This window comes from Stegostoma tigrinum, chromosome 14, assembly GCF_030684315.1.
Source record: "Stegostoma tigrinum isolate sSteTig4 chromosome 14, sSteTig4.hap1, whole genome shotgun sequence".
NCBI lineage: Eukaryota > Metazoa > Chordata > Chondrichthyes > Orectolobiformes > Stegostomatidae > Stegostoma > Stegostoma tigrinum.
In genome coordinates this window covers 1,679,086-1,691,825 of record NC_081367.1, presented here as the reverse complement: position 1 = coordinate 1,691,825, position 12,740 = coordinate 1,679,086, and the positions used below count along the sequence as shown (strand labels likewise).

Genomic DNA, 12,740 nt, shown 5'->3' with positions numbered 1-12,740 from the left:
AAAGTGAATAACTTCACATTTATCCAAACTATACTGCTTTGGCCATTAATTTGCCCATTCACCCAAACAGTCAAGATCATGCTGAAGGATCTCTGCAATCTCATCCCAGTTCACACTCCCACCCAATTTGGTATCATCTGCAAACTTTGAGAAGTTACATTTTATTCCCTTATCCAAATCAATAATATATATTTATGAATAGCTGGGGCCCGAGCACTGCTCCCTGCGACACCCCACTAGTTACTGTCTCCCAAATTTGAAAAGGACCCATTAATTCCTATTCTTTGTTTCCTCTCTGCCAACCAGGTTTCTATCCATCCAATACACTTCTCCCAACCCCATGTGCTTCAATAATGCTCAATAATTTATTTTGTGGGGCTTTGTCAAATGCTTTCTGAAAGTCCAAATGTTCCACATTGACTGTCTGCCTCTTGTCAACTCGACTAGTGACATCTTCATAGAATTCCAACAGACTTGTCAAGCATGATTTCAATGTTTCAATGAAATCACGTCTCATTCTTCTAAACATCAGTGAATCTCAAACCATTTAGTCTTTACTCATAAGCTAATCCCTCCACACCAGGGATCATCCTTGTGAAGCTTCTCTGGACCGCCTCCAAATAAATTATATGTTTCTTTAAATAAAAGGACCAAAATTGCTCACAATAGTCTAGATGTAGTCGCAATAGTACAATTGTAGTGAGACGTCCCTACTGTTAAATTCCAACCTCCTTGAAATAAGGGCTGATATTCCATTAGACTTCTTAATTACCTGCTGAATCTGTGTGCTAGCTTTCAGTGTTTCATGCACAAGTGCCCCCAAATCCATTTGTGTTGCAGCTTTCTGTAGTTTTTCTCCACTTAAATAAAATGCCGATCTTTTGTGCTCCTTTCTAATAGGAACAACTTTGTATTTTCCTACGTAATACGCCATTTGCCAACTTTTTGCTCACTTAGATAACTTATCAATATCTGTCTCTAAACTAACCCTCTTATAACTTGTCTTTCCACCTGTTTTTTGGTTGGCTGTACATTCACGTTCTTCCTTCAAGTCATTGTCATACAGTGTAAACAAGTGCAGTCCTAGCAATGGCCCTTGTGGAATCCCACGGGTTGCCAATCTGAAAAAGAACATCTTTGCCGCACTCACTGTTTCCTGGCCATTAGTCAATTCTCTATCCATGTCAATATACTACCTTCAACATCTTGGGTTCTTATCTTATGACGTAGCCTTTTGTGAGGTAGCTTGTTGAATGCCTTCTAAAAGTCCAAATACAACACAACTAATAACTCTCCTCTATCCACTAGAATTGAGACTTTCCATATTCAGCTTGTCAATCAATACAAGCTTTCTTTCATCGCTTACCCTCCTGCCGGGGAAATCCATTTGTTGTGACTTGCTCTATCAAAACCAAACATTACCATGTGCAACAATCTGAAAATTCAGAAGAGAATGCTAGGCCTTCATATGTAATGAATATACAATAAAGCACACTCACCAAAGACAGAAACTGCTCACTAGGAAGTGAATGGGCTGACTGTGCTGATGAATTGTGAGAAAAATTTGCTTCATTCTCATCTGCAGACAAGGTGACACAGGAGGTGACCCCATGCAAGGATTCAGAAAGCGAAGCATTTGATGAATCACTCTGAACTGTATTGGAAAAAGTCCTCTCAGTGATTCGGCCTTCTGTTAAATTGTGAAAATCAGACTCGGAACACTGGTGCTGACTTTGTGAAGCGTGTTTGCTCTCTTCAGACTGAGCAACCATCTCACGGAGTTTGTTCTGAAGTTCTTCAATTTCCTTCTTTTGTTCAAGCTGGAGCTCCTCCACTCGCCTACAAACATTCACACAGACGTTTTTAGATTACACAACTGTGCTTACTATGAATGGAAATAAAGCTTATCATGGAGTCATGGAGCAATGCAACATGGAAACAGGCCCTTCAGCCCAAACTGATGCATGCTGACCATGGTGCACACTCAGTTAGCTCCAAGTGCCCGCATTTGGTCTATGAACCCTCTCAACCCTCCCATCCATGTACATATCCAAATGTTTTTTTAAATGTTGCTATTGTACCTGCTTCAACTACATTCTCTGACAGCTCATTCCATTTACTTACCGCTCTCTGCATGAAGAAGTTACCCCTCAGGTCCTTCTTAAATCCTTCCCCTCTCACGTTAAGGGTTGGTTTTGTCAGGGATGCCCACTGCTTAAGGATCATAAAAAAGGATCCCTGGAGGAAAATTATGTAATGTAACCAATCGCTTAAGGAGATCTCAAACAAGGTCTTTGACCATCACCAGCAACAACAAAGACAGAATCACAGCTCTGTCTAAGTGCAGAAGGCGGCTATGCAGTCCATTGTGTCTGCACCGACTCTTCAAATGACCATCTCATTTGGTTCCATTCTTCTGCTTTCCTCGCCCATTCCCAAGCCTGCAGATTCTGCCTTTCCAAATAACAGTCTAATTTTGAAGCCTTGATTGAATGTTGGTAGTGCATTTTAGACATGACCCATTTGCTGTGTGATGAGGTTTGTTGTCCTATTGCTTTCACTCAGCTTTTCACTGCAAGAGTGATCGAGTTGGAAAAGTTATGAGTCATCAGGGGTTATGGTACTTGCTGCAGTACTGTCACCTCTGACTCCATTATCTGCAGTTCTTACTATCTCTTTCCTCAATGTTGAGCAACTTTGAGGAAGCTCTGAGGATGGCAAGGGAACAAAATGTACTCTGGATGGGGGATTTCAATGTCCACCATCAAGAGTGGCTCAGTACTACTACTGATCAAGTTGTTTGGGTCCTAAAAGACACAGTTGCAAGACTGGGTCTGCAGCAGGTGGTGTGGAAACCAACAAGAGGGAAAAACATACTTGATCTCATCCTTACTAACCTGCCAGCTGCAGATACATCTGTCTAAGAGTGACCATCACACAGTCCCTGTGGAGACAAAGTCCCACCTTCACATTGAGAACAACTCCATCGCGTTGTGTGGCACTATCACCGTGCGAAATGGGACAGACTTCGCACAAATCCAGCAACTCAAGACTGGGCATCCATGAGGCGCTGTGGGCCATGAACAGCAGCAGAATTGTACTCTAGCCCAATCTGTAACCACGTGGCCCAGCATATCCCCCACTCAACCATTACCAACAAGCCAGGGGATCAATCCTGGGTCAGTGGAGAGTGCAGGACGGCATGCCAGGAGCCAGGCATATGTGAAGAGGAGATATCAAACTGGTGAAGCGACCAAACAGGGCTACTTGCACACCAAACAATGAAAACAACAAGTGATAAGACAGAGCTAAGCAATCCCACAATCAACGGATCAGATCTAAGACCTGCAGTCCTGCCACATCCAGTCGTGAATGGTGGTGGACAATTAAGCAACTCACTGGAGGAGGAGGCTCTACAAATGTCTCCATTCTCAATGATGGAAGAGCCCAGCACATCAGTGCAAAAGATTAGGCTGAAGCATTTGCAGCAATCTTCAGCTAGAAGTGCCAAGTCATCTCAGCCTCCTCCAGAAGTTGCCAGCATTACAGATACCAGTCTTCAGGCAATTCGATTCACTCCACGTGCTTTCATGAAACAGTTGGAAACACTGGATACTGCAAAGGCTAAGGGCCCTGACATTCCAGCAATAGTATTGAAAACTTGTGCTCCAGAACTTGCCGCTCCCTGAGCCAAGCTGATCTAGTGCAGTTACAACACTGGTATCTACCAGACAATGTGGAAAATTGCGCAAGTATGTCCTGTACACAAAAAGCAGGACAAATTCAACTCAGTCAGTTACTGCCCTATCAGTCTACTCTCGATTATAAGTAAAGTGATGAAAGGTGTCATCAACAATGCAATCAAGCAGCACCTGCTGAGTGACGCTCAGTTTGGGTTCTGCCAGAGCCACTTAGCTCCTGACCTCATCACAGCCTTGGTTCAAACATGGACAAAAGAGCTGAATTCTAGAGGTGAAGGGAGAGTGACAACCTTTGATTTCAATGCTGCATTGGACCAACTGTGGCATCAAGGAGCCCTAGCAAAACTGGAATCAGCGGGTTTCAGGCGGCAAACTCTCCAGTGGGTGGAGTCACACCAGACACACAGGAAAATGGTCGTGGTTGTTGGGGGTCAACCTAGATAGATTTTAGGACCAGTCCAAAGATGTACAGATTTGGTGGATTAACCATGGGGATTGCAGGGTTACAGGAATCGGGTGGTGTGGATATTTTTTGGGGGGGGGGGGGGCGCAGTTTGGGTGTCTGAGTGGAATGTTCTTCGAAGGGTTGGTGTGAACTCGTTGGGCCAACTGGGCTGTTTCCACACTGGATGGATTCTACGAGAACAATTATGAGTGAGACCAGTGTTTAATTTCAGTTATTTCTTAATTGCTTTAAATTCCCTTAGTTGCCATAGTGCAATTTGAACACATATCTCTGGCACATGAGTTGATACTCCAGAGATGATAAACAAGTCAGAAATTAATGTAGTGAATTAAGATGAGCTTTAACATATATTGCCTGAAAAGACAGCATACCTATTCTCAGTTTCTCTTATATCTGTCAGCTTGTTCTGTATCTGTAACAGGAGCATCTCATATCTGTCCTGAGACACCTTGGTAGATGTCTCCAACTTGCTTCTCACATCAGCCAATTCTTTTTGGAGTTGCTGGTTTTCTTGTTCCAGTTGCCTCAGAGATGAAAAATAGCCATCACGAAGGTCTGTTATCGAACAATTCTGCTGTTTTTGGAATGAATGGAGAGCTTGTTAAATTTTTCCCCCCCTTTCTCTCTCTCTCCCTCCCCCTTTGGAAGTCATGGATTCTTTTAACTTACCAACGCCACCAATTTTCAAGTTTCAATCCAGAGTCACAGACCATTCAACCTCAGAGAACATCATTGTTGAGCACAATCGTACCTCCATGCACACATACTGAGGTCAGAATGATTAAGAACTCTTCTTAATATCCCAGTTATCTAGCTCAGATGCAATGAGGCCAACTACGGTGTCTGGCATTGCAAGCTTGGCTGAATTAAATAAGAGTAGTTGGATTACCAGGGACTTTCTGTCATGTAGTTAAAAAGTAGTTGAGTGTCAAAGGTTGACTTTCAAAACCATGAATCAAGCATTAAACACAAGGAAATTAGTTGCACAGTTTAGAAACAACTTCTCAAAGCAAACGTTTCTGCAACCAAATCATTAACATGAAAATAGTAATAGCTGCATTTATGTGAGTAAAATTTGATGCTTTTTGACAAAAATAAAGCAAAGGACTGTGGATGCTGGAGATCTGAAACAAACAAAAGCCAAAGCTGCTGGTGAAACTCAGCAGATCTGGCAGCATATGCAAAGAGAAAAGAATTAATGCTTTGTATTCAGTGACACTTCTTCAAGTCCAGCAACATTGAAACACTGGACTTGTAATATTAACTCTCTTTTCTTTTCACAGATGCTACCAGGCCTCCAAAGTTTCTCCAGCAATTTCTGTTCTGACTGAGATTTAAAGTGAAAAACTACAATACACTATCAACAATGTTGTGAAAGCCAATGTGTCCTGGTTTTACTCATCTGTGAGGAATAAATATTGACTACAACATTAATACTTCTCCCTAAAATCTAGAAGCTGAAGAATATTAAGTCTATCTCAGTGAACAGATTGAATGTTGGTTTGATGTGTGTGACGCTTCTGACAGTGCAATACTGCCCCGTAAGAGTGTCAGCATATTGTACTCAAATATTTGGAGTGAGACTTCAACCCACACATGGCCAGTTGAAACAGTGGGCCCTGCGAATCTTAGAAATGAGACTGTGTGGCTTGCAACCTCAATCTTGAACAGAAAGGATTCTTGATCACAGACTCTCTGTTGGAAGACCAAAATAGATAATTATGTTTTTCCTCATACTTTCTCTTAACGTTGACTGGAATCAACGGCAGACAGCCGTATCCTTTCAACCAATAGTTCCATACCGAAATCAGGGCAAACAGCATATTGTAGATTTGAAGTAAACCAAAACGTGGCCCTTCCTCACCTAATAGTTCTGAATATGCCCTTACCCCATTTACTTTTAACATTGCTGCTAAGTAATCTAAGAATCTGGGTGATCTGGAATGAAAGGAAAAGAAATGCACTTTAACATCTACTTTAAATATTGAGGCCTGAAATGTTACTAATTATTCAGCATGTGTCCATTTTGATCTTGAAATAAGTTAGAAGTGTATTGAAGTAAAAATCTAAAACTAAGTCACGACTGTTAAAGTTAAATTGAATATAAAGCATGAAAGCAAAACTAGTCAATGATGGTGTTTGTACCCCATTCACGTCTTCTTTCATCCTTCCTGCTCTAACAATTAACATAATACACTATTCTTTTCTCCCCCAATATGCTCACAACTTCACCTTAAATTCATTGTGCCATTTGCCTAAATTAGTTCCTGCTAATTGATTGATTTATTGTCATGTGTACTGAAATACGGTGACAATACAGAGAAAAGCTTTGTTTATGAGCAGCACAGGCAGATGACTGCAAGCAAAAGATGTACAGATCAAAAAGACTGAGGCATATAGGTAATATTGCAGGTTACATTATTTGAGGTGAGAGTCCATTCAACAGTCTGATAAAGATCGGAAAGCAGCTGTTCCTGAACCTGCTCGTGTGAGAGTTTAGGCTTCTGTACCTTCTCAAGAAGTTGTAGGAGATCATTACTGGGGTGCAATGGGTCTTTGATGATGATGGCAGCCTTTCCACAGCAGCAAGCTGTGTAAATAGAGTCCATGGATGGAGGGTTCGCCACTGTGATGGTCTGGGCTGTGCACACTACCTTCTGTAGGTTCTTACAGTCCTGGGCAGAGCAGTTGCCATACCAGGCCGTTATACGCTCGGACAGTATGCTTTCAAAGGCGCATCTGTAGAAGTTGGTGAGGGGCCTTTTGGACATGGCAAATTTCCTGAGCCATGAGGAAAAAGAGGAGTTGTTGTGCCTTCTTGACTGTCCCATCTATGTGGGAAGTCTAGGACATATCTTTGGTTATCATCATTCCAAGGAACTTGATACTCTTCACTCTCTCAGTTTCAGTTCCTGGCGTGTTCTCCACCTTTCTTTCAGAAATCGATGATCAGTTCTTTAGTTTTGCCAACGTTGAAAGACAGATGATTCCTCATTTGATTTCTTGGTAACTATTTTACATTGATGGCCTCTTTTGTATTCTTCCCAACCCAGTATCCCTATCACAGAGAGAAATAGGGCCAGCAGATGATTGCAAACACCAGTGCTGTTCCAGAGAATTACAAAACACCCACCCCTTTTAATCTTTTCTCTCCCAGGCCTCAAACACACCTTCTAAGTGAAGCATCAAGTTTTTTGTACTTCTTTCAAGTTATTTTACTGCATCTGCTGGTAACCACACAATCTGCTTCACAAATGGGAAGGTCAGATGTAAATCGGGTAACCACTCTGCAGAACTTCTTCCAATCTGTAAGGAGGGCCCCAAGCTTCCAGCTGTCTGTCTTTCTATTTCTCCGCCTCCATCCGTGCTGATCGCTCGCTCTTCTGGCCTCCTGCACTGTTTTAATAAAGCTTAATGGAGGCTCGAGGAAACGTGCATCTTTTCATCAGGTACTTTGCAGTTTTCTGTACTCACTTTGAGTTCATTTCAGATCACAATCACTGCCTGCATTCACTTGTTTTGCACATTTTGGTTTTACTGTCTTGCTTTCCTATTTGTTTATTTTCAGTGGCAACTATGATAGTGCTCACGTCTCTGTTAGCCACATCTTTTCTTGTTCCACTTTCATTCCCTTTTGTCTTGCATCACCAATGTCAGTGTTTTAATCTGTCCTAGCTTCCATCCTATCAGACTTTGCCTTCTAATCTTTGTCAAACCGTCATTGCCAACAACTTTCATTTGCTTTAAACCTTCTACATTTCAAACTCTTTCCAATTTCTAGTAAAAAGACAACCTGAAACATTAACTCTGTTTCTCTCCCAACATAACCTGTATTCCAGTATTTTCTGTTGTTGTTTCAGGCTTTATGCATCTACAGATTCTGCTTGTGTATCACCAAAGTTCAATGGGCTTAGCAATAACCCTTCTACTTGTCAATTTTATCCCTGGAGAAACAAACCCTAATTTTCAATTGCATTTTTTGGAGTTAAATGGTTGTTCAATTTGAGCATTTATAATCCCAGATCACTTTGCACTTCATCTAGATTCACATTTTCCAAGTAATGGAAATATTTTACTAATCTTATTAAAATTTAATAACTCACACTAAAGGTGATGACATTTATTTGCCAATTGCATTGAAAGTTTAATATTGTCTTCTTGTAATATGTTGCAATCCACAACCCTCAATTTCATGTTTCTGCAGATTTAAAAATTGTGTTTCAAGTCTAAATCGTTGATACAGATTGTGAACTGCGACATCAGCAGTGATCCCCGAGACCCCACTTTTCATCCTCCACTCTTTTGCTTGGCTAGCACAGATTAACATCTGCATTCTGCCAACATTTTCTTTATTGTGAATTAACAAGGTGGTTAACAATGTGATCACAATCAGATAATCTGCTCTAATAATGCTGATTGCGGAATAGATATCGGTCAAGACACCAGGCAGAACTTCCTTACTCTTCTTCTTGTAAATGGACCTTTGAAATCCACCCGAACAGAATGATAGAGTTTTTGATGGGGTCTCATCTCAGAGACATGCTCTCAACAGTGTAGCATTCCATCAGTTTTGTAATAGAGTCATAACCATGGTTTGCCTGCACTCCACCCAAGGAACTACTGGTTCTGAGGTAATAGTACAGCCAACTGAGCTCCATCTGTCATATGCTCTGAATGATTATCATTTATCCCTAGTCACAACCAACTAGATATCCATTTTTCTCATTGCCCTGAGCCTTTACACATGCTCTCACCACATTCATTGTTCTTTTAATAGAATGCTGAAAGCCATTCAGCCCATTGTGTCTGTGCTGGCTCTGTGAATAAGCAAGGCACCTAGTAGCATTCCTTTCACTTCTCCCCATAACTTTAGTTTCATACAAGGATCCAGTTCCCACCTAAACAGCCCCTCAATTGAAACAACCTCTACCACATTCTGAGAAGCACATTGCAGACCTTAACTACTTGCTTAATAAAAAAAGCTTTCTCCTCATATCTCCGATTCTTCTTTTACCAATTATTTCAAATCCAAGATAATAAAGTGTGAAGCTGGATGAACACAGCAGGCCAAGCAGCATCTCAAATCCATGTCATTGAGTTGCAGATTCAAACAGCACGGAAATAGGTCCTTCGGCCCAACCAGTCTATATCAAAGATAATCCCAAACTAAATTAGTTCCACCCTTCCTGCTCCTGGCCCATATCTCTCCAAACCTTTGGTATTCATGTACTTATCTGACTGTCTTTTAAACACTATAACTGTGCCCACATCCAACCACTTCCTCAGGTCATTCATTCCACGTGCAAACTACTCTGTGTAAAGCTTTTTTAAACGTCTCTCCTTGCACTTGAAAAATATGCTCCCTAATCTTGAAATCCCCATCTTAGGGAAAAACATCGACCATGAATCCTAACTACACCCCTCATGATTTTATAAACCTCTGTTATTTCTCAACCTCCTACACTCCAGTGAAATGAGTCCCAGTTTAATTCAAGCCTTCCACACCCACCGACACCCTGGTGAATCTCTTCTGAACCCTCTCTAGCTTAATAATATCCGTACTATTACAGGGCGATGAGAAGTGGACACAGTACTCCAGAAGAGGCCTCACCAATCTCCTACACAACCCCAACAAGACTTCCCAACTCCTATACTCAAAGGACTGATCAATGAAGACAAGTGTGCTAAATGCCTCTTTAACCACCCTGTCTATACATGACACAAACATCAAAGAAATATATATCTGAACACCTAGGTGCCTCTGTTGTACAACACTACGCAAGTTCCTACAATTAATTATATAAGTCCTGTCCCATTTCTTGTACCAAAATTTACTAGGATGTTGCCTGGTATGGAGGGAAGGTCTTACGAGGAAAGGCTGAGGGACTTGAGGCTGTTTTCATTAGAGAGAAGAAGGTTGAGAGGTGACTTAATTGAAACATATAAAATAATCAGAGGGTTAGATAGGGTGGATAGGGACAGCCTTTTTCCTAGGATGGTGGTGGCGAGCACGAGGGGGCATAGCTGTAAATTGAGGGGTGAAAGATATAGGACAGATGTCAGAGGTAGTTTCTTTACTCAGAGAGTAGTAAGGGAATGGAACGCTTTGCCTGCAATGGTAGTAGATTCGCCAACTTTAGGTACATTTAAGTCGTCATTGGATAAGCATATGGACGTACATGGAATAGTGTAGGTTAGATGGGCTTCAGATCAGTATGACAGGTCGGCACAACATCGAGGGCCGAAGGGCCTGTACTGTGCTATGTAAAATGCAATGCCTTTCCCCTTGTTCTCAGTCCTTCCACAAATAGGAAGTTCTCTCTACCTGCTCTGTTTAGGCAAATAGTAGGGGAGTACATAAAATACAAAGGCAATGTCATGTATTTCTCTACAATTCAAAGTGCAGGATATAGGATGAATTAGGTCATTTAACTTCGCAATGGAGCATTTGTAAAAGCAATTTTTTTTATTAAGATACCTAACTATCGGACAATACCTGACCACAGCAGCACATGTTGAATATAAATACTACCAGCTTCTATCCCTAATCCTCGTGCTGGACATCTATGGTAAATCAGTACTCTCCTAAGGAGCATACTGTCAATGAACTAAATACCTAAATGAATAAACTAAAATAGGTCTACCACCACAGACTGAACAGTGTTCAGCCCAACTCATTGCTTCTCAATCCAAAAAACATAAAGGATGGGAAATAACTTTGTATTTTATGATAAATGAAATGACAAAGTAAATGCGCAACTGTGATTTAAACATGAGAGATGGGAGAATGGAGTTAGATTTATCATTTCGAGGGGAATCAATTCTGATGATGGGCCCCTACTTGAAATTTTCACATGCATTTTTCTGAGGCTGAGGTGGTTTAGGAGTAAGTAAGCAACCAGCTGAACTATACGCAGCAAACAGCTCCTGGGTCTGATTTGTGCTCTGTGTGAATGCAGTTAACTCCGTTGTAGCAGTAGCTGGATGGAAAAAGAAACAATCATTCAATCATACCTAGCAATAGTGTCAAGCTCAGCTATGATGTTTCTTTGATAAATGATCTGAAGACATTCATTAACTATGGAAGAGGTGACCATGAGACTGCTTCCAAGTCAGAAATTGCTATCTTCAGAAGAGTACTATGCACCTAAACTGACTGGAAAAGGATGACAACATAATAAGAACCAACTTTCTACAATATTGTGAGTAACTAATTATACATTTCTAAGCTTAGGAGGACAAGGTCTAAATGTATTGCCTACATGCAAGTGAGATTGAAGTCATGGAGGAGGCTGGCAATTTTACTTAACGATCATAACATACTACGGGCTTAGATGTTTTCATGACTTCAAATGTTTACATTTACAACATTAGCTTGCAATTATGTAGCATCTTAAATGAAGCATAAAGTCCCAAGGTGCCATACAGGTGTATTACCGAACAAAATATTCTATCAAATCACAAAAGTAGTAACCGAGTCAGAGGACATAAAACTCAATCCTTCTCCTTGGCAATCACTGAGATCAGTGTCTCATTTAATCTGGAGATACACTTCTGATCTTATGTTCACACTCAGCCTATCCTGTTCGAGCAAGAGGTCATCAGAAGCTTTGCTGTCATCTTAATTTGCACCAAGTCCCTTTTCTCCATCACCCTGCATTCATTGACCTATACTGGACCTCCCCACTCCCCATCACTGAGATTTTCACAAGGCGTGCAATGCTCCAAGATATCTGCACTCCTCTGTGCATTCCTAATTTTAATGTTCAACCAACATGACATCTCCAGTCCTCGAGCTGAAATTCGCTCGTTGGACTTCTCTGGTTTGCTTCTTTGTGACAATTATTATAACCTACCTCTTTGACCAAGCTTTTCTGGCTCAGTATTACACCTTACTTTATCGTGCTCCAGTGAGGCACCTTAGGATGCTTTATTATATTCATATTGTAACTATAATGTAAACTTATGTTGTTGCTGATTAAATACATTAAACAAATTTCTTACAGGAGGGCGGCCCTTAGTCCTGTCGTAACTACTGTCCATGCCAGTATGTCAGAAGTATTTTCAGCTCCTACCTTACGCCTATCTCTTTTAGGTATAGTTGCCAGTGAAGAATGTAAGTAAAATTACAAAGGGATCTTGATCGATTGTGGACTGAGAAGCGGCAGATGGAATTAATTGCATTTTGGTAAAACAAACAAGGGCAGAACTTACACTGTTAACGGTGGGCCCCTTGGTAGTGTTGTATGACAGGGAGATCTAGAGGATCAGGCACATGGTTCCTTGAAAAATGCATCCCAGGTAGACAGGGTGTTTAAGACATTTAGCGCAGTTACTTTCATTGCTTACACCACTGAGCATAGGAGTTGGGGTGTCATGCAGATGTTATACAGGATTGGTGTTATTAAACTGGAGAACCTTGCTAGGAAGTGAAGGATTTTAGTTATAAAAATAGACAGGACAGACTGGGACATTTTTCATTTTCATAGGAGGTTGAGGGATGACCTTATAGAGGTTTATAAAATCACGAAGAGCATAGATATGGTGAATAGGAAGGTAGTTTCCCTAGGGTG

At 41.1% G+C, this 12,740-nt stretch overlaps 1 protein-coding gene across 8 annotated transcripts in view; it reads right to left on the bottom strand.

The window, feature by feature from the left end:
• cep63 (centrosomal protein 63) overlaps positions 1-12,740 on the bottom strand; it is a 551,023-nt gene that overhangs the window by 7,133 nt on the left and 531,150 nt on the right. For 5 of the 8 annotated variants that reach the window (XM_059650934.1, XM_048542754.2, XM_048542758.2 and 2 more), the window contains 2 exons: positions 4,539-4,741; positions 1,500-1,839 (listed from right to left, as the gene is read on the bottom strand). In XM_059650934.1, coding sequence (XP_059506917.1) covers positions 1,500-1,839; positions 4,539-4,741 — 543 coding nt within the window. The remainder of the gene's footprint in view (positions 1-1,499; positions 1,840-4,538; positions 4,742-12,740) is intronic. The other 3 variants (XM_048542757.2, XM_048542759.2, XM_059650936.1) reach the window with 2 other exon arrangements.